General features: G+C 52.0%; 2 protein-coding genes across 3 annotated transcripts in view; one reads left to right on the top strand and one right to left on the bottom strand.

The window, feature by feature from the left end:
- sbds (SBDS ribosome maturation factor) overlaps positions 1-1,331 on the bottom strand; it is a 2,358-nt gene extending 1,027 nt beyond the window's left edge. The window contains exons 1-3 of the mRNA XM_048980521.1: positions 1,048-1,331; positions 620-749; positions 325-525 (exon numbers count right to left, since the gene is read on the bottom strand). Coding sequence (XP_048836478.1) covers positions 325-525; positions 620-749; positions 1,048-1,175 — 459 coding nt within the window. The 5' untranslated portion in view covers positions 1,176-1,331. The remainder of the gene's footprint in view (positions 1-324; positions 526-619; positions 750-1,047) is intronic.
- Positions 1-27,099, top strand: part of tyw1 (tRNA-yW synthesizing protein 1 homolog (S. cerevisiae)) — a 27,270-nt gene extending 171 nt beyond the window's left edge. Inside the window, exons 1-16 of one of the 2 annotated variants that reach the window (XM_048980517.1) lie at positions 1,647-1,994; positions 2,267-2,394; positions 2,708-2,842; positions 3,188-3,289; positions 3,721-3,915; positions 4,406-4,684; positions 4,908-5,015; positions 9,476-9,581; positions 10,976-11,028; positions 11,154-11,272; positions 12,372-12,481; positions 14,967-15,144; positions 15,377-15,512; positions 20,450-20,560; positions 23,688-23,855; positions 26,360-27,099. In XM_048980517.1, coding sequence (XP_048836474.1) covers positions 1,928-1,994; positions 2,267-2,394; positions 2,708-2,842; positions 3,188-3,289; positions 3,721-3,915; positions 4,406-4,684; positions 4,908-5,015; positions 9,476-9,581; positions 10,976-11,028; positions 11,154-11,272; positions 12,372-12,481; positions 14,967-15,144; positions 15,377-15,512; positions 20,450-20,560; positions 23,688-23,855; positions 26,360-26,575 — 2,211 coding nt within the window. In that variant the 5' untranslated portion in view covers positions 1,647-1,927 and the 3' untranslated portion in view covers positions 26,576-27,099. Of the gene's footprint in view, positions 1-1,646; positions 1,995-2,266; positions 2,395-2,707; positions 2,843-3,187; positions 3,290-3,720; positions 3,916-4,405; positions 4,685-4,907; positions 5,016-9,475; positions 9,582-10,975; positions 11,029-11,153; positions 11,273-12,371; positions 12,482-14,966; positions 15,145-15,376; positions 15,513-20,449; positions 20,561-23,687; positions 23,856-26,359 lie in introns of those variants that run through there. The other variant, XM_048980518.1, reaches the window with a different exon arrangement.

The following is a 27,099-nucleotide window of genomic DNA, read 5'->3' as shown; positions in this document are numbered from 1 at the left end:
GATGCCAGAGTATAATCAGCAAGCACACAAGGTGCTGTGCAGCATCGCTGGCACCTATGCAAGATATTAACAACTGCACTCTATGGTAACAACACAGCACAAAGTACAGGATTTCAATGACATTTAGGGAATGTTACACTAAACTGGTGGCACTTGGGCCAAACCAGTACAAATAACCCACAATGGAGCCAAAAATAAAACACTCAGCCATCAATCAGATGGAGACATATTAAAATTATTAATTGTAAATCAAAATAAGGGAAACCCAATGGATTATTATGAGGAAATGAGGTTCCTCTGGTCAACAGTATCTGTGTGGCAGACCTGCTGCTTCGTGCTCTTGTTGGCCTTTACAGAGTAATGGATGTCTTTCATGGCCTTCTCAATCAGGCTGACGGTGTACGGCCGTTTGGTCTCAGGGTTCACACACTTCTCCGCCACAATGGTTGCGATGTCCCTGAACATCTGCTCCAGCTGGCTCTGCCTCTCCTTGTCTGACACCTGCAGCTCGCCCTTGGCTAAGATCTGATGAAAAGGGGGGCAGCTTTCTGCTGTCAAATCACAAAAGTGAGTAAGGTACTACAAAACGCGTGCACTTAGGTAGTGGGGAGATATTGACCTGTTTACATATTTCTGTCAAATCGTCGGTCCCAAAGGCTTTTGACAAGTCCTCCTTCTTTGCTACTTGGCCCTTTGAAACATTTATGAAAACTGTGTTGGTTTGTAGGACTTCGTCAAGATCCTTCTCTCTGAGTAAGGAGGAAAAAGTTATAGTCACGTCAGAGGTCATACGACGCCACAGCTGCATGACGTAGGTTAAAAAGGAACTACAGCGGGGCAGTTTCATAAAGTATATTCGTTAAAAAGAAGATTATTCCGTCAAATTCAGTAACAAACGCCTGTGTTAAACCGCGGCTAACAAACTTATCCACAATACAGCACTGACGCGTATGGAAATCAAATTAACTGGTTACTACATAACCATTTAATTACAGAGCAGGTATGAAAATGACGCCGTTTGTTCAAATGTCCAGTTGCTGTACTTACGCCCCAGACCTCCAGCTCATGACTTTATTTTTATAGCAGGCGATCTCAAATCTCTTCCCCCCTTTTTTCATTCTCACGACGGCCACGTTCGTGAGTCGAATTTGGTTTGTTGGAGTGAATATTGACATCTGTAGATTTTAAATCTGTAAATGTTAAATTAAGTAAGTCTAAATACGCAGTAATACTCCAGGCAGCGTTGTGATCTCTGTGCCTCACATTAAAGGTCCGGACTGCAAAGGAGGCAAAACTACAAGGGCCCGGACTGTTAAGGTTCCGAACGGGAGAACCAGTACTACGTGAAATATTTAGTCTCGTAATGATTTCACTAACAATGGGACCACCGTTTATACATTTTATGCATTTTTAATGCACCTATTAAGTACAGTGCAAAAACAACGTAACTAAAACTAAACAAATGCAACAAATGATGCCAAAATGAAAGTCAAACAGAAAAATGTGTAACTATTTACGTATGCAAACGTATAAAATTTATTTTGATGTTAGGTAATTTATGAAAACCTCGTCTAAATTTATAATTTCAGATTATTATTATTGGAAAACCACTCCCACTAGACATGTTAAGTTAGGTGCACTGGAACACACTCTTATTTTACATGTGTGTTATATATATGATTTGTGCCTTGACTTTTTATATTACTTTACAATAAGGTAGCATCGTGCAAAAAAAGCACATTAACAGTGAGTCCCCTTAAAAATCCGCGCACGGAGCGTTTAAAGTGGTTTCCCACAATGCACCGCTCCCTGAGCCAGTATGGCCGAACCGGGTAAACGTGATTCTTAACTTCTACTTTTCTTTTTCCACGTTGTGCCTCGTTGCTTTGGTACACTTGAGTCGGTAAGGCACGAAACGTCTCCGACGATGATGTTTTTCTCAGTCTGGCGTTTTCTGTTCACCATTGTAGGCGCTTTCGGCACCGAAGTGGAGGGTAAGTGCGTGTCAGCGTGTCCGGCTTTTTTGTTTTTGTTGTTGTTGTTGTGTTTGTTTGCTCGTCATTTGCTCACTGAGCCTGGAGGGTAACCGATTACCTGGAAACCGGCATCCAGTGTGTCACAGGTAACCAGGCGCGGGATATCCTGACTTCCGAGATTAACCATATGATCAATTACCCTATTTTAAGAGCCATCGCAGGCACATCGTACACTTTCTCGTTTCAAGTCCGCGTTTCTCGTTTCGCTGACAAGCCATTTTCATACACAGATGTCTCTGAGGACCAGTGGGACTACTCTGGGTACTTGATGTCAGTATGGAGAAACAGACTGTACATGTACTCGGCCGCAGCCGTGTTCCTTGGGGTCTGGTTCACGTTAAAGATGGCGAAGAAAAAAGTAAGGGATTTCTAATATAATTATATCCCTTATCATTAATGGTGAAGACTGATTGTGGTGTTAATGATGCTCATATTTGATATACATTTAAAGTTAAATGCAAGTTTGCTTACTTGTATAAAAACCAACTGCGGCATTGTAATAGGATAAATCTTTATTTCCAGCTGTATTATAAATTTTGCCCTGCTGAATTTGTAAAAAACAAACAAAAAAAAAACTATGGCTTTGTCGCGGTTTCGCTGTCACCTTCAGACCTTGGTAGCTGGCACTTTAGTGTTTGATATTTGGGGGCTTGTTCCTCTGGTCCCGACAGCCCGCATCTGGCCATCGTGCAGATGCTGGAATCAGCAAAACAGCAAAAGAGGGAGAATATTCCGCTGAAAAGGAGAGAAAGGTTCATGTGTCGGGGGTGAGGATTTTCTATGGATCGCAGACTGGAACCGCGAAGGTAGGAAGCTTCGTGAATTCCTGTGCTTTTTGATTAACTGTCAGATGTGTTCACATTGTGATCTTTAGCAGGTGACGTGCCATGTTAAAAGAGCATATTAAGGATGAACACAGTGCAACTTAATGTTCTGATTTGAGTTTAAGCAGTCTGATGAAATAATTGGTAACTTTTTTTTGCCTCATGAAGGGATGCTGTAATTTGTGTTGTAATGCTCGATCATAGATGTGCCACAGTTTTTCATGAGAAAAGTCTGTTTAAAATGAAATACAGGGGGGTTTGCACGATGCCCATCTGGCACAGCCCTTGTAGGTGTGTGAGTGAGTCTGTGGGCGTGTCTCTGCTCAGGGATTTGCCGTAGATCTGGCCAAGGAAGTCCAGGGCCTGGGCCTCATGGCGGAGGTGATTGACATGAAGGAGTACGACCCAGAGGACAGCCTGTCTGAGGAGGTGAGCTCTGGTTGGCCAGGCAGCCTCAGGCTTCCGCTGTTGCTGCTCCACTAAGGAACCACTTGGCTAATGGGGTACGAGGAGCAGCAACTGGGCAGTGGGCCCTCCCGGGGGGAACGTCTTTATACATAATTACAAATGAGTGTGATGGGAAGCAGCATTCGCTCTCTGGCTCCTGTAGGGGGCACTGCGTGCCTCGCGGTTTAGGGCTCTGTGCCTGTGATTGGAAGGCTGCAGGCTGAAGTCCCCTTTGCCCCAGTTCCTGTAGGGACTGTCTGACCCTGCTCTCTCACTTACACCATGACTGCTAAATAAATCTAGTGAAGATCTGTGGTGGGCTGACGTGGTCTCCACACACCATGCTCTGTGGCTGTCTCTGTCTTTAGAGCTATTCTCCTTACACCTTGTGTCCCCTCCCCCCCCCCCCGAAGTGTACCAGTAAATCCATCTGCGTGTTCCTACTGGCCACCTACACGGATGGGAAGCCCACAGAGAACGCGGAGTGGTTCTGCAAGTGGCTGGAGGAGGCATCCATGGATTTCCGCTATGGAAAGACCTACCTGAAGGGCATGCGCTTTGCTGTCTTTGGACTGGGGAATTCCGTGTACAATGGACACTACAACACGGTGAGGAGGAGCCTCATGCCCTGTCTCCCTGTCCCTGTCTCCCTGTCCCTGTCTCCCTGTCACTATGTCTGCATGTTTGGGTCTGTGTCTTGCTCTCTTTGTCTGTGTCCCTATTTGTCTCTCTGTCCGTCTGTCTCTGTGTGCATGTTTGTTTTTCTGTCTCTCTCTCTGTCTCTGCGTGTTTGCATCTGTGTCTCTGTTTGTGTGCGTTTTTGGGTCTCTGTCTGTGTTTTTGGGTCTGTCTCTCTCTCTGTCTGTGTGTTTGGGTCTCTGTCTCTCTCTCTGTCTGTGTGTTTGGGTCTCTGTCTCTCTCTCTGTCTGTATGTGCGCAATTGATGATGACCTCAAAATTAGCAGCCTGACAGACAGTTTTATCGAAAATGACATTTTATTTCTCAAGCTGCTATTCTCCCAGGTTCAGGGTATGACCTCAGCTGGGTCCCACCTGGGTCTGATGTCATGACCTCTTGCTTGTGCTACCCTGTGCCAGGTGGGTAAGCACGTGGACCGGTGGCTGTGGATGCTGAGTGCCACGCGGGTGCTGTCACGTGGGGAGGGCGACTGCAACGTGGTGGGGAGCCGGCACGGCAGTCTGCAGGCCGACTTCCTCAACTGGCGGAGCCGCTTCCTGAAGAGGCTGCAGGCCCTGGCCAGGGGCGAGAAGAAGGCCTGCGGGGGCAAGTGCAAGAAGGGCACCTGCAAGAAGCACAAAGGGGCGCAAGAGCAGCCGGAGCCAGGCAGTGAGGGGGTGGAGCACCAGAGCTCCGAGGCAAGGCATCCTGTAAACCATGTGGCTTTGATGTGGAGACTCTATGTTGATTTCGTATTGCATATTGGCCTAAAAACGTTTCGGTCAAGCCCCCAGTGTGATTGATTTGAAGCCATGTCACACTTAATCATCTGTATAGCTCTGCTTCACCTGTAAAGATCTGCTTCAGCTTGCTGGCTCCCAGGCGGTGGGATGGACGTTGATGGTCTGTGCGTGATTGCAGGAGTCCAGCAGCGACGCGGAATCAGCCACGGATGAGGGGACGACCAGCCGCGCGGTGGTGGATGTGGAGGACCTGGGGGTGGTGATGAGCCGCTTGAAGAAAGTAAAGGTGTGTGTGTGTGAGTGTGTGTGTGTGTGTGTGTGGGTCTGTGCGCCTCAGAAGCTGATGTGCCTGGATGAAAAGGCTGCATTTCCTTGAGGGTGGGGGGGGGTCACAGATGGTCTGGCCGTCTGTGTCTGCAGCCAGCCTGCTTCAGGATTTGCATAATTGTCGGGCATAATTACTGACACCCGCTGCAAGCCAGGGCGGAGCGGTGATTCATGGGAAAGGACCCCCTGTGATGTGCTGAGCTGGACTGAACACTGACCTTCAGTGCCACCCCCCCCCCCCATAGGCTAAATATTTTATGTTTAATGCTGAGAAGGCTGCAAAATCTTTCTGAGCGGAAGGGTGATAATCTACCCGCCCCCCCACTGTGCTGGGCTTGGCCATCTTTTCCATCCTCAGTGGCCGGTAGCGACAGACTGCAGTCAGTCACTTCACTGACCAGAGCAGAGCCGCCCCCCCCAGCCGGACTCCCCGTGACTCTGACATTTCGGAACCCCCTTGTAGTCTGTAGGGATCGGTCCCTCTACCTTCCCTGGGTGGATAAGATGGTGAATCAGGGAGCTCTGTCAGGGTGTTTGTCTGCAAATCGTGTTTGGTGTGGTCATGGGGAGGTGGGAGACGATCATGGGGGGCTGAGGGTACGTGGCTGCTAGCCGGCTAGGACCTCGGCTGACGATCGGCAGACCCAGGCTAGTGGCTTTGGGTTCCTTTCCTGGGAATGTGATATATTGTCAGTTTCTTATGGTTTCGGTTGGCAGACGCTTGGACATAGTTAGTCCCCGTTGAAATGGCAGGGAAGCTATTCTGCGAGATTGAACTCTCTGTTTGGGCTGCATGTCAGCCATCGCCTCTGGTCATGCCCATGTGTTCCAGCACCAATTTTCTCAATCGACGGGACCCGTCCGGTTGTTGGCCTCGTGTAGCGCCGTTTTTTTTTTTTGCTCTCAGCTTGGTGAGTAGCCAGCTTTACCCCAAGCACCTCAACTTCATTCTTGCCTGTGGGCTTCTGTGTTTACTGTATCTGGCGAATAACCAGTGCTTATAATGACGGGAAGAGTGCAGGGCAGGTTTCGTGGCTAATGGGTGGAGTTTACAGCAAATCTCTGTTCCACCTCCAGAGGGCGCCAGTCATACACTTTAAAATCTTGTTGTTTTCTGTGCTGCTGCTGCTTGCTTGTCTCTGTGTGTCTGACATTTTTCTTTTATACGTGAGCCCGTCTCCCCACACATTATGAGACCGTGATAGGGCTTTAAATTTGAATGACTGGGCTTTTCTCCTATGAAATTTGATCGAGTAATTTAATTGGAGTGCTGTAATGGTTTGAAATCTGTCTCCGGTGTTGGTACCCTGGACATCACCTGAATGCTCTGGGCTGACATACGATGCATTTAAGGCAGTTTTATTCTAATAGTCCCTGTAATGGCGTGATCCCATTCAAACGCTAACGTCGTCTTTGCGCCTCTTTAAACAAAGGTGTTAATTACTATTGGTTGTTTATTGTTAAAATGTTACAAGTGCGTATTAATGTATCGCATTTGGCCATCTGTGCAACAAACAGAATAAATTAGTATCAAGCCTTGTTTAGATTAATCGGGACTGTAATTGCGTAATTATCCGAGGACTTGAAAGACTGGAATGCAATTGAAAATAACGAATGTGCTCGGCGTAACGTGATTTGAATCATGAGCTTCCTACCAGAGGCTAATTAAGTGTAAATCTGAGGACAGTGTTCCCAAAGCCAAGGAGATTGTCTCCTGATGCCTTATTTTTTTATTTTTCTGTTTTTCAAATCCATTGCCTGTAGGTAATTAGATTTATATGAAATGAAAATGGCACATTGGCGTCCTGCTGAGTTGTTATTGGTTAAGTGGCTGCCTACTTAGATCCGCGAGGTATTTCAGTGCCCTGTGACTGAAATGGCTTCTCCGACTGGGCTGTTAGCTCTTAATCGGACCCTGGTGTATTGTGGGAAATCTGTGGACTCCGTCGAGCTTCTCACACTTCTGCACACCTGGTGCCATCGCTGGTTTTAGTCTTTAGCAGAAATGTCAGGGTCGGTGTGTCACCTGTGGGTCCCAAAATGTCCCCTCTTGCTCGGGGCCCCGTGCCGCGGCCCGTCTACTCGCTGCAACACACATCTCGCACGTGGAAGACGAGCACTAGCGAGCCAGCAAGACGTTAGAAGCAGAGGCCCACCTCTATCAGATCCTCCAGGGGTGACAGGCCACGCAGATCGACCGGAGGATGGGGGGGGGGTCACTTTGAATCCATTTTAGGTCCTGGTCCATCTGGATGAGAGGCCCTGGCATCGCATTTAGTGGGTAAATTTAATATGTCAGATGGGAATATAAAATATACTAGAGCCTTGTGAATAGAGGGAGCCATTGGAATGGAAGGGAGATGGAAGTTTTACTGTGTGTGTGTGTGTGTGTGTGTGTGTGTGTGTGTGTGTGTGTGTGTGTGTGTGTGTGTGTGTGTGTGTGTGTGTGTGTGTGTGTGTGTGTGTGTGTGTGTGTGTGTGTGTGAGAGAGAGAGAGAGACGCCATAATTGGTTACATTTGGCCATTTTCAGGGAAGTCAGGCTTCATGCAGGATTCGGGGTAATTTCAGCTCTTGCCCAAAGTGTGGAGAATCGGACGATCCACCTGATTTTGGGGGGGGCGGTGGAGGCTGTCATCCGCCTCACTCCAGCCCCCCCTCCCCAGTTTCCAGGGAAGCCATGGAGGTAATGGGGGCTGGCAGATAATCGCCGTGGCAGCCGGTCTGTCAGAGCCGCGCGAGGACGCCAGATGGTGCGAACGTGAAGCCCCTTCTTCTTAAGTGGCCTGGACCGCCGGGGGGCAGGGGGGGAGGCTCTTTACCTTTTAAGGCCACCTTCAAGATGTGAGATGTGGGCGTATTTGCTGCCCCTCCGTCTCAGCGCGGCCTGCATCAGTCGGCATATTTCAGAAGGAAATAAAAATAAATGCTGAGCATAAAATCCTGTTACTCCCCACTGTTGAAGGAAATGGAGGATATCGACGCGGAAAAGGCGTCCCAATCTCCCCTGGGGCGAGCGGGCAGCATGCCGCCATGGGGGGCCGGGCTCCGGGGGCCTGTTTCTGAGGATGTCTACAAGCAGCGACTGGCTTGTTGCAGGGGGGACTCTTCGGTCTCTGCGGTCACATGTGCTTTGGTTGCTCTAGTGATGAGAAGGCGGCTGCCTTTCATGGGAACAAAGCAGGTTTCGAGTGTGAAGTATGTCACCATGTTCAGGTGTGGCGTTCAGCAGGCCGCTCTGACTCGGATGGACGTGACGAAGACCTTGCAGCGTAATGTTCCTCACGCTTTATTTGTGCTGAATGTATGCGCCCTTGTACACTTCAGAATGAGCTAATCAGATGTAATGTTTCCTTCCCATATTCCGTTCAGATGACCCCCACTAGGGGCGAGGGGCTGGATGAATGTGTAATTAATATTAGCTGTGTTAATTGTTGGCCCCCAGACGATTTCTATCATGACTATTGAAGGAATAATTCAGAAATCAGAAATCTTTTAATTTCATTAATCGACTGTTTTGACAACCTTAAATTCAAACCTTTTTCGGCTTCACTGTTTAAAATTCAAATATATTTCCATGGGAACGTAATTACACTCTATTAATAGGAAACGAAGTAATAAGAATCCCAGGACTTTTTATTGTAATTATCAAACGGGGAGGAAACGGCAGTGTGAAATTACCGAACTGTCCAGAAAAAATTCAGACGCATTAAAGGAAGCCCTACCTGGGGGGGGGGGGGGGGGGCTCCGTCCTGCCAGTTTGCATGCTGTCACTGCTGCTTCGTGTGTCCGCCTGCAGCCCCGAAATAGGAGCATCTTCATTTTATCCCCAAAATTCCATTCTGATCTTACGGATCGATGCACTGAAACACCACTTTAACAAATCATTCATCGCGATGCATCAGTGCCCTGATTAGCACTAAGGTAATATCCGAGTTCATTTAAAAATGAATCTTGGCGTCGCATCGGTGAAAGTGAACATGCTGGCCCACCTTTTCCGGCTCCGCCCCCATTACGAAGGCTGGATTGTATCAGTTAATGTAAGAAGCGGTTTTGGTTGCTTGTGTCAAACCCGCACGGGCCGTCAGGCTGCATGACGTCCTATTTGTCCAAAGCGACATACCGGTGAAGCAAATAGCTCATTACAAACATTCATGCCGTTAAGTAGTAAACTAGGCATAAGTGCAGCTAGGCTGAGCTTCCTGTGAACAATGGAGCTACACAGCAATCTTCCAACCAAGCAAGAACCAAATAGGACTGTTTAAGACCTGAAGAACAACTTTAAGAATATTCAGTCTTTTCTTGAAGTACCTGATGGCCTCTCGCTGACAGTGGAGGGGGGTCTCTTGTGGATTGGGTGGGGTCTCAGTCTTTAATCGGTCTGTAATTGTTATAAGTTTGTCTTTGTGGCTGGATGCAGGATGAGACAGACAGCGGCCGGCAGCTGCTGATGAGGAGGAAGAGCGAGGAGGAGGAGGCCAGAGAGATGATCACTCCGGCGCTGAGGGAGGCTCTGACGAAGCAAGGTGGGTGGGGGCCGGGCTGTGGCGTGAGGCGGGTGGCCTGCTGTTGCGTGGTCGCATGGGCTGCGTCGCATGCTGGCAGACACCCGTAGGCTCGCTGCGTTGGCACAAGACGTGTGGCCTGGTACACGCTGGTCGCGAATCGCGCCGTACGAGCTTGATTAGGAGGTGTCCCGGGACTGGTTCGATTGGCCTAGTCGGATCCATTTGGACTGCGTGCTCGCCTCAGTGCCCTGATTCCGGCCGCTCTGCTAGCGCCCCCTGGTGGGATATTCTGCTGGTGCGCGTGCTCACGTGCTCTCCTTCTGCAGTCCCCACACCCTCGCCAAGCCACTTGAGAATTTCAGCAAACACTCAGTCCTGAGATTACATATCAGAGACTGGGGGGGGGGAGGGGCTGCTCTTATTAAATTTCTCCACTCCTCTTTCCGTCTAATCCTATTCATAGAGCATCCCTCCTGGGCTAATCAGGCATGATTGATTTAATGAACGGGGAGGAAGATTTTTGGTATGATGGGGGAAAATGGGGTGCCGGTGTGGTAAGGAGTGATGAGGAGTCGCTTCGGGATGCGTGCTGACGTCACGTGGCGTTCCGGTGAAAAATACAGCAACAATTACCTACAGCAAACATACTCGACCTTGTTGAGATGGAGGTCTCTCTCCAGAAACAAAAGCGATTAGGCTCTGCAGTGGAGGGATGTGCACCGTGGCGATCGGGCGGAGGCCTGGCAGAAGATCGGGACTGCCTGGCTCTGGTGCCGGGGGGATGTTGGAGTCATGCAGGGTTTGGGGGGGGCGTCCCTTTTCAGAGGCTCCTGTCCTGCGGTCTGAGTCCTAGGCGATGACCTTGTAACCTTCCCATATGAGGATGTTTGCGTGCGGATTGTGATTTCGGGCACCGTAAGGACACCTGTCCTTGCGTGTTGTCGCCAGGAAACTGCGGGGGGGGGCTCCGGATGGCAGTTGGCTTATTAAATGGAATCCTTTAAGCATGGCATCTCTCATCTGCTTCCGCGGAGAATTCGAGAAGTTATCGCTTGTGTCCCAGATAATCCGGGCTCACTTTTAGGAAGGTTACTCTGAGAGCTGAATTACACGAGCAGAGTGACGCTGTGCTCATTACGGAGGCGTGAATGCACCCGGGGAGCCGGCGGCCGCGCAGGGCGACCCGCTGGCCGGCACAGGAATAACATTTTGAGAGCCCTTTGTGCGTAATTTGGCTGCATTTCAATGCCTAATGCCTTCGTTTATTAGCAAAGCGACTTCTGTGGGGTGGTTAAGGCCTGCAGTGGGGTCCGTTGAGCCCCCGTCCCTGTCAGTCAGCTGTCAGTTTCTAGGCAGGCTCGTGATTGTGAGGCACTCTGATAGCATCCTCACGCCCTTTCTGCCCTCTGCAGGGTACCGGCTGATCGGGAGCCACTCAGGGGTGAAGCTGTGTCGCTGGACCAAGGTGAGGAGCCGGCCCTCAACGGCGGGGCTGTGCAGAGACGTTCCCATCTGCCTCGAGCCCATAATAACGCCGTAGGGGGGGGGTTAATGAGCAGGTAATTACAGCCGTCTGTCTGTCACCCCCAGTCGATGCTGCGAGGAAGAGGGGGCTGTTACAAACACACCTTCTACGGTATCGAGTCGCACCGCTGCATGGAGGCCACCCCCAGTCTCGCCTGCGCCAACAAATGCGTCTTCTGCTGGAGGTAGGTTTGCGATGTGCTGCGCGTGTGGCAGCCTTCTCCCTACCTTTTAAATCATGGCTAGAGCACCGTAACTATTGAATTTAAAGTGTGCTTGTCGGAGAGCCCCCTGATATTTGGGCCTGCGGTCTTGTCCCAATGTGCCAGGTGGTGCTATAGATCCTGGATCAAATGTGGGCTTGGGTCTGTCCCCCGAACGCAAGCACGTGCTCGTAATTAATGGCTGTGATTGTAAGGGGCTTAGGGGTAGATGGAGTGCTAAGGCTTCGAGTAGAGTAACTGAAATTAGGCAGTGTCAGCATGTGGCCTGTAGGTGGTGTAGCGGTTAAAGTACAGGACTTGGTAGGAAGCGGTTTCTGATTCCTAGGAAGAATGTTGCTCTTGTACCCAGGGAATAAAGTGTGTAACCCTCTGTTGCATCAGTATAATTTGCATAATCCATAAATAAAGTGAGTGTGTGAACAGACTAGATTGGGTCTGCTTTGTTAAATCAATCGCGTGTGTCATTCCATCTGGTATTCAGGATGGCAGTGGGCTTGCATGACAGGGGGTCACATCTCCCCCCCCCCCCCCCTCCCCCAAACAGCTCACTGTGCCGTCTCTACGCATTTAGCTTGGATTAACACCCTGCTTAATGTAGGGGCAAAATAAGGCAGTTTGGTTTGGTGTGGCAGACGGGAAACTGTCAGTAGAAATTAGGCAGCCCCCCCCCCCCCCAGCTCCCGCGGGACGCCAGGCGAGACGCCGCGTGTCTGACCACGACAGGCCGTGCCTGCAGCAGTTAGTCGGCCATCGCTCAGGGGAAGGTCAGACCGAGGCTGTGTCTGTGTTACGGAAGGTAACCTTTAACCATCTAGTTTACATCCTGGGAAACGTGCTAGCGATGAGTCTGTGGCGTGTGTGTGGCACAAGGCTGATGGACCTGAGGATCCTCAGGCTGCCACTGGATGGCGCTGATGAGCCGATTCGCTGGATGACTTGCTAGGTCTGACCCGGAGCATGGTTGACGTTCTTTCCAGGACAAAATGCATAAACGAATGCTATCCATTTGCGCTACCCTGCTCCGTCCTACCAGCTGACTAGAGCTGCCATGTTTCCGCAGGCATCATACTAACCCTGTAGGCACCGAGTGGCGCTGGAAGATGGATCCGCCTGAGATGATCCTGCAGGAGGCCATTGAGAACCACCAGAACCTCATAAAGCAGTTCAGAGGTATGTCTCCCCTTCTCACGTTCGCAGCCCTTGCTGTTGCTTCTGCTTAGGTGTTGTGCATCATCCTGAAGGTAGGGGGCACTGTGCATCACACATTTCTCAACGTCCTCTCTGATGTCAGTTAATGCCCATTACTGATGCAGGTATTGCTTGTTAGCAGTGACCCCCCCCCATGCACTGGTCGCAATGACACCCCCCCCCCCCTCCCCCGCGCACTGGTCGCCTGTCTTCCCCTCTTGCTCCCTGACTGCCAGCTGCCGCAGCTGTCTACAGTACACAAACTTGTGAAACCCACAACTCACTGAAGTTTAGAACACTCGACAGTAAATGCTCCGCTGGTCTGAATTCTCAATTTCCTGGGGTTTGGAGTGCTGAGGCAGGGGAGGGGTGCTGGGCTGATGTCAAACGGGAGGAGAGATTTTTCTAACGAGCAGTAAGTAAAAACAAGCCAGTTTCTGGGCTTATAGCTCCGAGTTGGGTGCGTGTCTGTCTACGGCCCAAAGGGAGGGTTATTAATTACCCAACTCCCCTTGCCCCAATAAGGATCTACTCATTACTCTTCCCTGGTTGGGGGCTTTAGCGAGGAGCTGGTTGGGATTCAGCAAAACATAGCTGGTTCCTGTTTTCCTGTTGACCACAAGGTGGCATTTGTGGCATCAAAGCTTCTGAATACACCTTCCTGTGATCATGAGCTTATCTGGGTCTTCTCACCCAAAGGAGCAAACCAGATCGGCCACAACTTGCCCCAAAGTCAGGATGTGTACGACCCGGAACAGTGAAGTTCAGCAGTTGAGTTATGGGATGGTCAGAGGAGACATTTAAACCTTTTTGCATGTCGTTAGATTGGATTTAATTATTGCTCTCTGCGTATAGTAATCATTATTGGATTTACTATTGTATATTTAATGGTAGTGTTTTCTGTATAGTATCTACTGTGTCGTACAGTGCCTTGGTAAACAATCAGTGTTTTAAAATGTACTTTATAAATAAAATGACCTGACTTTCTGATCTGTCCTCTCTGCTTCCGCCTGTCCTGTTATGACTTGGCTGAAATCCGTAGGGGGCGCTGGAGAGCGCGCCTCCCACTTCTGTCTTACACGACCGTGAGGGATGTTTTTGGATCATCGTTATCAGCATCACTGTCCTCTCCCCGGGGGGGACTGATACCCTCCTTCAATAAGGACGGTAATAATCCACCTGCCGAGCAGCCCGGTTCCCGGGCTGTGTAGCGATGTGCTTCTTGCTCGTCTGATCCTAAAATCCCGCACCATGTACTTCCTTGGTTCAGGATTACTTTCCTGTTTTCACTTCTTTCCAAACGAATCCCTTCAAGCTGATTATTCCGCCTCCTGTGCTTATGCTGTACGTCTGATCTCAAAGCTGAAAGTCTGCCGTTAGTTGTGATGTCTGTCTGCGTGAGGCTGCCGCCCTTGTGGCAGGAAGCAGAAGTATCCAAGTGATGCCCCCCATGCAGCTATTGGCCGTGTGACATTTTTTATTTGGCCTTTAGAGGGCAGCGTTGGTTTCTAACCCCCCTCCCCCCCCACCAATTATTTAGAGTGATTGCTGAGTAAAAAACTGGCGAATTCGGCACTGAGAGTTTTCTTGGAAACATTCATCTTTCCTCGTGAAAGGGTCACTTTGTGCCCCTATTTGTCATCTCCATCCGCGTGTAGCTCGTAAACATCCGGCGCTTCCCGAGATTAGCTTCTCTGCTTTGTTTTCCCTTCGCCATGATAAGGCGGCCGTTTGGAGAAGGTGACCGTATTTCAGGTCTGGTACTGAAATGAGATTAGTTTATGGCTGCGTCCTTCTTCATATGCTGATCATTTGGCTTCTTCCTGGTGCTCTGAGTTCAGGGTTTCTGGGAATAAGATTCCCGCTTTAGCCACCGATCTGACCCTGTCCTGTGTTGGGGGGGGTAACACGGCTCCTGTCCGAATCGCTTCAGAATTGAGGTCCTTTTGTTGTCGGTAATCCACTCTGAATGCGTGACCCTATCCGCAAACATTTCGGAACGTCATGAGAACTTTGGTCACCTGAGCTGCAGCGACTGTATGCAAACCGCAATGCTGGGTGGACCCTGGCCAGCGGATTTGTCCGAGTTTCTCGGCACCAGCCCAACATGGTAAGTGGACTGAACCCTCCTGGGCAGAAAGCAGCTGGTCCGGCCGTGTGTGCCAGCTTGGCGTCGTGCGTGGTGGGACCCTGTGTGCTCCAGCCAGCCCCCCCCCCCCCCCCCCCCACCCCGGTATTAAAGAGCTGGCGCTGCAGGGCTTAGGAACAAATGAACAAAGAAGTAGAGTAACAAACTGATGAGAGGCTCATCTAGCAAGCAAAGGGGCAGGAAAATGATCAAGCAAACCATTGTCTCGCGTAGCACATTTCTCTTAAATTTTGTAATTTGGTACGATTGATTCGCTATAGTGCACTACTGCTGGCGGCCTGTAGGGGGAATGCCTGATGGCTGGGTGTGTCTTGCCAGGGGTTCCCGGTGTGCGCCCGGAGCGCTTCGAGGAAGGCCTGGCGGTGCAGCACTGTGCCCTGTCCCTGGTGGGTGAGCCCATTATGTACCCGGAAGTGAACGCTTTCATACGGCTGCTGCACCAACAGCGCATCTCCAGCTTCCTGGTCACCAACGCGCAGTTCCCTGAGGAAATCAGGTGAGGGCGCCACTGTATAAATCCGATTGAAATGTGTGTTACCTGGGAGTGCTCTCTGCCTCTCTGCTAAGCTGCTTGCCCACCTCAGCCCCAGGGACGGAGGTCATTTCTTGCGTTGGCGTTCTGAGCCACAGCGTCCTCTGGATGGCCGTTCATGTGACTTGGACGGGGAGTGGGGATTGGTTGAGGTAATGTGGCCCCTGAGTCCCTGCCCCTTTTCGCCCTGACACAGGAACCTGGTGCCTGTGACTCAGCTGTACGTCAGCGTGGACGCCAGTACCAAAGACAGCCTGAAGCGTATCGACCGGCCTCTCTTCAAGGACTTTTGGCAGCGTTTCCTGGACAGCCTGAGAGCACTAGGCGAAAAGGTATGGCTCCCGGCGACTCCCGCAGTGGACGGGGGGCTCGTGGGTTCGAGGGTCAGATGTATTTTCAGCACAGGGAACAGCGGCGGCTCTGTAATGGGCTGAGACTCTTCCCACATATCTTCCGGTTCCTAATGAGCACAGCTGGACTCTCTCTTAATTGGATTTTTAAATCTGCTTGTGTCTCTTTTGCAGGGCTCTGCTATGTTTTAAACATTATGGATCCAATCCAAGCGGTAGCTCTGCAGTTTTCTATAGTTTTGCTACAAACTGGGATATGATGTAATGATGTCTGTCTGTTGAGAAATGGGTTTTGGGTTTAAAAGTGCACAAATATGTGGTAACTGGCATGTGTGTGAGCTGACTTTGGGCATTTTAATACATGAACATCAGACATTGTCCGGAGAATTAGGTCTGGGCATTTCTCGGAGTTGCTCTTTCACAGACGGCACACAACTGGGAGACTGTCCATGTCAGACGCATTTACACCTACTAGAAATAATCTGGTTGGTTTAGAGGAGGGGGCGGTGCTTGGGTAGCGCATGCAGGAGGCGGGGCACGATGACAAAAAAAGTACGCCGTGGAAATCGCTGTTTTGTTTACAGCACGACTGACAGAAGTTCCCGAATCTCACCATCTACAATTTGCCATGGCTGTTTGTATTCTTCTGTTTTCACGCCAGTTACATGATACAAATGTCATCAATACACTTACTCATTTGGCGTGAATTCTCCAGAATTTTCCTTGCCCCATTCACACATAGGGGGTCAAGTGGAAGTCGCCGGGCCTTTGTACGAGGGAGCTAGCAGGGTAAAATCCATCTAATGTCCGTACATTTGTGTTTGCGTGCAGCCCGTTCGGGTGTCTAAAAAAGTTCAGGTACGAGTCTGAAAGAGACGCAAGTAGCTTTGCACACAACAGTGGCTGAATAAAGACCTACGTGGATGTGAGGGAGATGGATGTTCCTCTGAGGAGGACTCGCCTCGCCGTAAACCTGGCGCGTCTGCTGGTATCTGATTAACGACCCAATGAAGAGTGGTCTGGTCACCTTGAATCCTCCTTCCTGGGCGCACACGCTCCTCTGGCTTCCCGCCTCCCTGGCTGTGAGGTGGGTCCTCGCCGATGACGTTGGATCAGGTGCAGTTGCATTTAGCCAATCTGGGAAGATGTCGTGAATATCGTTGAGAAGGATGTTGCTGTTGTGGGTTGAAAGTAATCGGGCAGCCGAGAGGACGCCTCTCTTGAGGCCCCTCGGGGGTCCGGCGGCTGGGTAGCCAATATCACTGTACTGCTTTGCCGTTGATTTATGAGAGGGCAGTTTCTGATTGGTTTTCAGGTGGACCTGCCTTGTTCTGCTGTTGCTGCGGTGTTCAGGGCTGCAGTGTTTATCGTGCATAAGAGCTTTGTCTGCTGTGTTAGCAGGAGACATGGTGGCCGTCGCCCCTCCGGCTGGGTCTTTCTGCTGTCCTTCGCTCAGATGCAGTCTTCCATCGTGGAGCATCTGGAGTAACAAACCGACATTTCACCTTGTGGGGGCTCAGGTCTGTGCTGCAGACAAGCACCGCAGGATGCTAAAATGATAAAAATTGTACATGATTTTTCAGACCCTGAAGGTTGCTGAGGGTTGTGCTGGTTTTGCCGGTGTACCCGGAAGGAGGTGATCCATCTCGCAGGGCACCCTGGATATTATCGAGGAGTCGGCTGTGAGGGCTCAGGGCAGATAAGGAGGTGTTTGTAAGAGGGATCTGGGAGGAAATGACACACCATCTATGGTCTAGTGATCCACGTCCTGCTCACAGACGAATCATAGCATTACATACATCCGAATCTGTTTCTCTGAGAGTCGCAGTCCTGATGGGTGATGAAACGGTTCTTAATGGGTGACGCTGCGGTCGTGACCTGATTGGCCGGCTACTTTGAGCAGCTGTTTAAAGCTGACGCTCCGGCTAGGATGGTGGACGTCTCTGGGTCCACAGTTTTTGAGGCTGATCCTCTGATTAGCTGTGACCCGCCCAGTCTCACTGAGGTGGTGAATCAGCTGGGGGCAGGGAAGGCCGCAGAGATCTATGGTATCGGGGTGAACTTCTCCATGCTGGAGGTATGGCTGTCGTCCTGGCATTGCAGGCAGTCTTTGCTTCCATTTGGGAGTCGGTTATCATCCCAAGTGACTGAAAACAGGACTTGTGGTCCTTATCTGGAAAGGGAAGGGTGATTGCCTGTATTGCGGCAACTACAGATTACAGTTAACACTGCTGTCAGTGGCGGGTAAGGTCCTTGCTAGGTCATCCTTAACAGGATCCATGATCCTGGTACTGAGAGTTCTCAATGAGCGAGAGGGCGAATATCGGCAGAGGTGGGTTGGCGGGGACCCAGCCTTTGTTGATTTTCGTAAAGCGTTCAACTCGGTTGATCAAGTTGCTCTGTGGAACCTTCTGAAACATTCTGGGACCCCCCCGAAGTTGCTGGATGTCATGGCCAGCCTGCACACTGGTACAGTGAGTGCTGTGCAGGGTGGAGGCAGAACCCCTGCGTTCTTCCCAGTTGATTCTGGGGTTCGCCAGGAGTGTGTTCTTGCTCCTACTCTGTTCAAGTGTTTGCATGGACTGGGTGTTGGTCCGTTGTGGGATCCAGCAACTGTGGGGCATCTGTTGGTAAAGAGAGTCACTGATCTTGACTTTGCCAGAGATGCTGTGATTTTTGCGTCAATGGAGTCAATGGAGACTCTGATTGGGAGTCTGATTGGAGCTCTTAAGAATGAGGGAGGAGTCTGGGTGTCTGGGCTTGCGAGTGTCCTGGACAAAAACCGAGATTCAGGCCTTTAATGGCCACTATTGTGACTTGAAATGAAACTGGACTCATTCATTACTGTGTCTCTGTCTATGTTCTGAGAATCCTTGGGCACCACTGGTTTGACTGTGTGTCGAATGTGCGGTAGCTCAGGGATCCCGAATTAAGGACATTGTGAGGGAGCGTCAGTTACGGCACTACGACCATGTGGCGCGTTTCCCTGAAGGTGATCCGGCTCGCAGGATCCTCATTGCTGAGGACCCAAGCAGCTGGACCCGGCCAAGGGGACGCCCTGTAACACTTGGCTGTGGCAGGTAGACGGCCATTTCTGGAGGGTGGGACTGGACTGCATATTAGCCTTGGGGGGGGGGGGAGTGACACCTACTTGGATTTCATGGTGTTTCGTTGTGTGATGGGTATGGCCACTGTACCACTGTAACTCACTGTACCAGTGCATGCTCCCCAACCTGACCTGACTCCCCCCCCCCCCCCCACACACACATTGTATTTGCATCTGAGAAAATGGAATCATGTCTGAAATTGTCATTCGATTCGCCGGCCCCCTCCAGCAGTTTTTACCAGCTTGTGAAATTTTTGTATGACGTAAACTGGTCCGTGACCCCCCTACTGTGGTCCCAGCTTGTCGCTGTACCCACAGAAGCTGATGTGTGGCTCGCGGCAAATGGCCGTTCCGTTACCCCCCCCCCCCCCGGTTAAGAGGCAGGGCTCAGTAGCAGTGAGGTCATACCAGGCAGTATACCCCTGGCACACAGGTGCCCTCGCCATCTCTCGTAGACAGACCAAATATCCGCTTGGCCACCTGCAGGGATGGTGTTCTCCAGGAACAAAGCAGCTGGCTGGTTTTGTGGCTTGCATGTGATTGCGTCGTTTTGTTCGGAGGTACCGATCATCATCTCAACCTTCTGCTGACAGGGAGACGCAGAGCTAGCAGGTCAGCTAAAGGCGATCTACTGTTTCAGTTTCCTTTTTTCTGAGTGGGCAGAAAACATGGGAAGGATGCGACTGACCCGATTCTGTCCATCACACGCTCGTTCTCGCTGGGGCCCGACCCGTGCGGCTCCCTGCACTGTGATCCGATCGTCTGCACTGGTTCCTTCACAGAAACCGTCAGACGCTCCCAGCCTTCGCTCCCACGCTGTCGGCCGTTCACGTCCCGGCCTGTCCGCATAAAACCAGCGAAAGCTTTCTTTGGATGGAAACTCAAAGGCATTTTGGGATCTGTGAGACGTCGTGAAAATCCGGGCTTTGTTTAAGCGGGACATTTGTCGGTCACTCTTCCTCGGAACCTAATGAGCTGTAGGTTATATGGCCTCCCCTTAGCCTGACGGGAAAGTCAACTCGGCATGTCTACCAGAGGGATTGCTAGTTCCTGGGGAGTTGTCATCCGGTGATGCCTGTGTCTGCTCAGCTGTTGACTGTGATAAATCAACAGGCACTTCCATGGGCACCTAAAGGGGGCCTTGATGGGAACTTGCTGTCATGAATTACTGGACAGTCATTCTTTGTTTCTTTGTATTGCTGCCTGTGTATGTACCCCACCCACGCATAAAATCGGGCCTCTGTCATTCTCACTATACCAATGTTCCATCTGGCTTATTAAAATGTGAACTCTGAGATCTGTAGGGTGAGCACAGATGGTTTCCTTATAGTAATAATGACAGCCGTATGGAGCAGGTTTGGGGGAGGGGGGGGGCGCGTTGGGGATGGACAAGGTGGCACATTCTTCTCACGAAGGACGTCCCCCCTGGGAGTCGCCGCGCCTCCTCGCTCCCTGGCCAGTGCCGCGCGCTTATGAGGTTTCTCAGTGCCCACCCCCCTCTGAACAGCCCTGCTTCTCATTTCACAACTGGATCAGCTCTGCACCGTGCATCCCTGCCCCTAGGAGGCAGCGCAGACAAGCTCTCCATTCCAAGGATATTGCAGTTCGGTTTAGCCGATGGCCTTCAGACTGATGTTTCGACGGTATTACTGTGCAGCTGTAGAGAAATTTTTCGATTTAACTGAATTTCATTCTTATGAAACGTTGCTGCCTGTTCCACAGCGTGCACCGCAGATGGCTGCCTTAGCTTGTTGTCTTTTGTTGCCGTGGCGTTCTCCTCATCCCTGTGTCTTCTGTGCCCCCCCCCTCACAGCAACAGCGTACCGTATACCGCCTGACCCTGGTCAAAGCCTGGAACGTGGATGAGCTCAAGGCCTACGCAGAACTCGTCTCCCTGGGCCAGCCAGACTTTGTGGAGGTGAAGGTGGGTCCCATGTCATGGCTGCCACCTCCGCCCGCACCTGCCTACGTTTGCCCGCTTCTGCCCGTGTACCCTGTCTTTGTCTCTGCCCCCGCCTGCCTTTAGGAGGCCTGGAGCGTGATGCCTTTGCGTAGCCTGTTTTCTCCAAGCTCAGACTGTCCCCCGGTGAAACTTGGATCCTGACATGGCTGGCACTGCTGAGTGAGGCGCTGACCTCTCTATGTGGTCTCCTATTATGGGATGTCCTCTTGGGATAAGGCTTGCGGCCCATCACCTGTAACTTCTGGTAGCCTAGCAACAGGGGTCTCCTGCTTCCTCCTGCAAGGTGCCTCTGATTTCCGGCCGTCTCGCGGGGGTGGCAGGAATGCAGCCAGGCGACACTGGGCTCTGATGCTCTGGCCTCCCGGCCTTGGCTCCTCCCCCTAGGAATGACAGCGTGATCGTCACCTTGATGGCACGGCCGTCTGTCCTTCCCTTCCGCGTTCCGCACTCTTCTGAGCTGTAGCTGGCAGGGGCCTGAGGTTCTCCGTCCCTGATGCACGCCTCCTGCTTTCTTCCCTCCCATTTTAATCTACTTTTTATTTGTACTTTTTTAAAACGCTACCCTAAGGAACGACTTAGGGTTGCGCCCCCCCCCCCGCCCTTCTGTTTTTTTTTCTCATTTAAATTAAACATTTTAATAAAAAAGAAGAACCCACCTGAATTGGTGGTTCTCGTTCTTTACAGCATTGCTGAGGTACATGGCACTGGTGCGTGCTTGTGCCTCCTGGTGCATACTGATGCCTACTTGTGTGCTGTGTCCTACCTGCAGGGGACGACAGCGATGCCGCTGCAGACCAGCCCTGCAGCCTTGTAATTATAGGAGTGTTTGCTCTCAGAATGAGCACAGAGGCTTAATGACATAGCTAATTAGCAGAATGAGTGCATGGTGGCAGGGAGGTGGTTCCGGGCTATCAGGGACGGACAGACACTCGCACAGTAACGTGTTCCGGTTAGATGGTGGGTTACCTGCCTCTGTCACCCCTCTCCTGTGGCACCCCCCCCCCCCTCAGGCAGGGCTGGGTGCCTGGGGGTGGTCTTCCGCTCTCACTCCACCTGTCAGCCTCCCAACTGATTTGCGAAGGCTAATTTGATCCATGTGTCCATCCGGGGGCTACCAAACCAGGCGGAGTGACCCCCCCCCCCAAGCCGGTTTGCAGGCGAACACTTTATGTTTGAACTAACAAGCGATAAAAGCTGGCGACCTGCGAAACGTGATCTTTGTGGGGAAGCGGCGCCGTTTGTGCACACAGAGGGGAAAGCTGTGGTTGGGGGGGGGGGGCACTCCCTGGGCTTTAATGGACGGCCCCCCTCCCAGCCTGTGTGTGACTCGCAGTGAGTCTGTCAGGCACCACAGGGTTTTCACCGGCTGCCCGGCCAGGTCCCGGTGATCTGCTCGTTAAGTGTCTCTCAGTCCCGGCTGTCAATCAAATCTGCGGCTGATGGCTGCCCCCCCCCCCACTATCATGGCACTTTCCCTGAGCCCCAGGCCCTTGGCAGGGCCCTGGAGGGATGCTTTTATTAAAGCAGCATTCCCGGGCAATTAGCGTGTTATGCGGTGTTGGGCCTGACACAGGGATGGAGTTCTGCTGCTGTGGGTGTAAATTGGGCCTGTGTGTGTGTGTGTGTGTGTGTGTGTGTGTGTGTGTGTGTGTGTGTGTGTGTGTGTGTGCGTGTGCGTGTGTGTGTGCGTGTGTGAGGTATGCATCCCAGGCACCAGTCATTATCACGTCAGGGTTTCTGTAAGGGTTTATTTATATATTCATAATATAAAAATGTTTCCTTATTACTGTAGAGTGTTTCAGAATGCTTTCCGCTCTCCCCAGGTGTAAATGGTCCCATGCTGGGTATTCGGGGGGGTGTTTGTATAAATTCCCATCTCGCTCACGGGAAGCGGCACAAATCCCGTAGCGCCGTTGATTCCGTAAAGGCGTATCTGTGCCGGTGAATATTATTCCGGACGTGTCCGCAGTCCACTGACAAACACGGGCTGGGATCCGGTGGGGGGTGGGGGTGCACAGAGCATGTCTCCGTTCTGCTGTCGCTTTTTCCGCGGGCAGCCGTCTCGCTCCCCCGACGCTCCGCCGCGAGCGGCTCATCCCGCTGACCTTGTTCTCGCCACGCAGACGGCGGCTCTGAACGGAAGCCATGGGAGAGGACACGCCGGCTGTCCCGCCTAGGGGGGGGGTCTCGCCATGTAGGGGGGGCGCCTATCTGTCCCCCATCCACACCCGTTTGTCATGTTCCTCGGTCCTTGACACGCCCTTCCTCCCACATGTGAACACGTGTCCCTGTGTGACGTTCGCCACAGTCTAGCATGTGAAGGACTCTCTGGCATCAAGGCGTGTCACTGATTTGCGTGTGAAAGTCTGTCCTGTGTCCATTTGTTTTGAGGGGGGGGGGGGCATCTGACGGGCCCCCGTGCTCCAGATCTAGAGGAATGGCCGTGCTGGCAGAACTGGCGCCCTCTAATGGAGTGTGTGGTTTTTTTTTTTTTGTTTAAAAAGAAAAGGTTGTGGCCCCTGTGTGTCGCTGAGCTGTGCCGTTTCCCCTTGGAATCGTGCACCCTGTGTCCTGTCTGGCTGGGCCTGCACTCCGAGTGACGATGAGGAGTGGAATGGGATGAAGATCCGCGGCGCTAATCTATTGAGCTCTGATTTTCCTCTTTGTTTTTTATATGTCTGTGGTGGGGGTCCTCTGTAATCTTGAAATGCTCTACACAGTCTGTCTGCATGCTCAGTATACCTAGAACCTGAACCCGGACCCCCAGTGACAGGTCACCCCACCAGTACACGGGTGCTGGCTGCAGTAGTAATTACCTACACACGCCTCTGGTTCAGATCCCACGCGGGTCCGGCTGTTGTACCTGCGAGCGAGGTGCTCTACCTGTTGCAGCAAAACATCAAGATGGATAAAACTGGAAATGGCCACTGTCGAGGCTGGATGTGGGCTGACCGATGTAGCATTAAAGTATCATCACAACCTGTCCCACTGTCAGCAGCCGACGTCTCCAGCTACTGACCCCCCCTGTAAGAGGGTCAAGATGGGGCCGTGTTGGACCCTGATGCTCCTGCTTTGCTTCTGTCCCCAGGGGGTGACGTACTGCGGGGAGAGCTCCGCCAGCAGCCTGACCATGGCCAACGTGCCCTGGCATGAGGAGGTCCTGCACTTCGTCAGGCAGTTGGCTGACCAGTTGCCTGATTATGACATCGCCTCTGAACACGAGCACTCAAACTGCATCCTTATTGCCCATCGCAAGGTAGGCCTGCCCCCACCGTCCAGCTTCCTTTTCCTGACCACACCCACGCGCCGTCCCATTCCCACCACCCCTGCCCCCAGTTCCTATTCACACTGCTTCCTCCACCTTCTGATGCTGTAACTCACTAATAATCAGTGCACTGATTTGACTGGACTCTAACAGCCCCCAGTGTTCGTTTAAAACTTTTCTGCCTGCAGTGGGCCTCCCTGCTCAGGCTGTACAAACACCGTCTTTTACTTATTTTGTTCCCGTTCCGCACTGCGCCCGCCCCGCCATCCCGTTCCGCACTGCGCCCCCCGCCCCACCATCCCGTTCCGCACTGCGCCCCCGCCCCGCCATCCCGTTCCGCACTGCGCCCCCGCCCCGCCATCCCGTTCCGCACTGCGCCCGCCCCGCCATCCCGTTCCGCACTGCGCCCGCCCCGCCATCCCGTTCCGCACTGCGCCCGCCCCGCCATCCCGTTCCGCACTGCGCCCCCGCCCCGCCATCCCGTTCCGCACTGCGCCCGCCCCGCCATCCCGCTCCACACTGCGCCCGCCCCCCTCCCTTTCTGCACCGCCTGTAAATGCACAAACCCGTGCCACCGTCCTCCCTGAGAGAGGCCGCCGGGCTCCTCATGTTCACGGCCCCGGTCCTCGCCCAACCTCCACCCCCCAGGAGTGTTTCCCCGGAAAGGCCGAGGACCAGCGTCCTGCCTCTCATTACCATGTCCCCTCATCTCCTGCAGACGCCACTTTCTGCTGAGCCATGTGGAAAGCAGCCCTAATTTGATATTTCATCACCTACTGCTCCTTCTCTGACTGCTTTCATCTTCCTTACCCCGCGTGTAAGTTGGGATTTGCGTTTGAATTCCTAATTTACACCTAGACTACTTTGGCACTGCAGAAATTCTGTTCTAAAACCTTCCTTTCCTCATTTTATATTCCGGAAGCGTCTGTCACCCCCCCACCGTGATGCTCTCTCCCACATCTTCCTACCATTCCATCCCCCCGTCGCCTTTCTGCTCTTTGTCTCTCAGTGTGCCAGCTGTGGTGGCCGATGGGGAGCCACTCGGACTTTTGATTTTTATCGAGTGTGTCAGAGTTGGTTTCTTTGGGAGTGGCTCCAAATCCCTTTCAGGTAGCGCTGGGGGGTAGGCAGTATCGGCATCTCCTCTGGGCAGCTGAGCGGAGGATGGGGCCAGCCGGCTGGGGGGGGGGGGAAATTCCTATGGTGTTGGCTATCCTTCCCACATCCACCTGCTCATTAATGGACGGGGCAGGTATTGAGCACCAGGCAAAATACGGCCTATAGGAGGCAGTGGTAAGCAGAGCTGCTGGTAATGGGCTTTGGATACAATTACAGTACCACTGGAATGTTGGTGCCGGGGGGCATGGTTCAGGTTGGGGGTAATTAGGACAGCTGTCAGTCCCTTTGTGTACTGGGTTTTTCTTGGGAAAGCCTGGCAAGACACAATCAATATGTTCAGTTGTTGCTTGACTTTTCCTGCTGTGAGTTCAGGCTAGAATGCATTTTCGACACTGCCGGATTATTCCGATTCCGTCATGGCGTCGAGCTCCGGGTTCACTTCAGCCCAGGGACCTGGAGCAGAGCGGCCTGCGAACTTCACCGCGGTGCTGCTTTTGAAGCAGGGCTTTAATGGGAGCGTTCAGGTGCCTCTTCGGTATTTTGAGAAGCCCCGGTGCCCTGAGGGCCTTAAAGCTCTTGCATCTAATTTAATCTCCAGTAACGGCGCTCCACTTGCCGTTTCATTTTATGGGTCATTTCATGAATGAGATGAGTCCATCTCGCAACTTGCTGTTTCTCCAATCCCAAAATGCAATGTGGTGGTGGTGGTGGTGGTGGTGGTGGTGGTGGGGGGGCAGACCAGCAATTTCCAGGAGTGGGACAGACCCGCGGAAGGAACGTATGGGGTGAGTCACACATGACAAATGGAGAGCTCATTAAATGCTGGATTGAAGTTCTGAGAGTCCATGTAGAGAGGATTGGACATTCAGGTCATTTCCTGGGATGGTCTGGGAGATTAGACATGGGGGGGGGCACAAAGCCCCCTGTGAGGCTGGAGGAGGACATGCAGCTTCAGCTTGGATAAGGATTCTGTCCTTTTGGGGGGGGCGGGGTTATTCCCCTAGTGTGCGCTTCCTTGGCAATTTGATTGGCCGATGCCAGAGAAAAGCTTGCTGCATCAGCGCTAAGCTCCGGGCTTTGCTGATGAAAGTGTGTGAAATGGGGGGGAAGGCGAATGAAGTTCGGCGTTTCCCTGCAAGATGGACGCCGTTCCACTCACAGCTCTGTGCGTGCTCTGATTTCCAGGTGTTTCCAGTCCGTTAAAGTTCTGCACTCCTGTCTTTCTCAGCCTGTGATTCAGGAACATATTGCACAGTAATTCCTTAAAATGACAGCACATGCCCCTGGCCCCCACATGTGCGGGGGGCTTCCCAGCCCGTCTCGGCTGCCCTTTGCATGCCTGCTCCTTTTAACTTCTTGATGTGTTTGTCTGGCAGTTCAAGGTGGCCGGCGAGTGGCACACATGGATTGACTACGACCGCTTCCAAGAACTTGTGCGTCTTCATGACAACAGCCAGACAAGTTTCTCGGCCGAGGACTACATGGCCAGGACCCCCGACTGGGCCGTCTTCGGAGCCTGTGAGAGGGGATTCGACCCAGCGGACACCCGCTTTCAGCGAAAGAACAAGACCAAAGATGTGTCTGGGTGCTGACGTCGGTTTAGTGACTGATTTGCGCCCCTTTCAGTTCAAGATGAGTTTTCCTGGGAGTGGGGGCCATAGGTGTGTGCTTTCTGTTTTTAATCCTGTGCTCTCCTGCCTAGGCAGAGATCTCCACTCTGCTTTTACAGCTCTCTGGTAGAACATCTAGTCGGACATCATCATTTTCCACTTAGATGTCGCTGTCACACGTCCGCCATCCCGTCTCTGCCTGCGTGCAGAAGCTTTCCTGCTGGATTACCCTGCTGGGTGGGGGCTTGGTGATCTGAGGGGAATTGCTAAATGCCTGTGCAATCTTTACTCCCAAAACGGACTTGGTTTGTTGACTGTTGTATGCCTTCAAATCCCCCCCCCCCACAGACCGTTCTCAGTGAAGAATCTCGACACCTCTTGCGAGAACACACTGAACTCAAAGGTCAGCAGAAGCGGCACTGGGTGTTTTTAGTCGTTTCCTTGTAACTGCAGCTGTTCAAACCAAGAGTGCAGGATGTTTTAAGTGAAATAAAGTGCTGATAGTA

This window comes from Brienomyrus brachyistius, chromosome 17 (assembly GCF_023856365.1).
Source record: "Brienomyrus brachyistius isolate T26 chromosome 17, BBRACH_0.4, whole genome shotgun sequence".
NCBI classification, from domain to species: domain Eukaryota; kingdom Metazoa; phylum Chordata; class Actinopteri; order Osteoglossiformes; family Mormyridae; genus Brienomyrus; species Brienomyrus brachyistius.
This window is presented reverse-complemented; position numbering and strand designations above follow the sequence as displayed.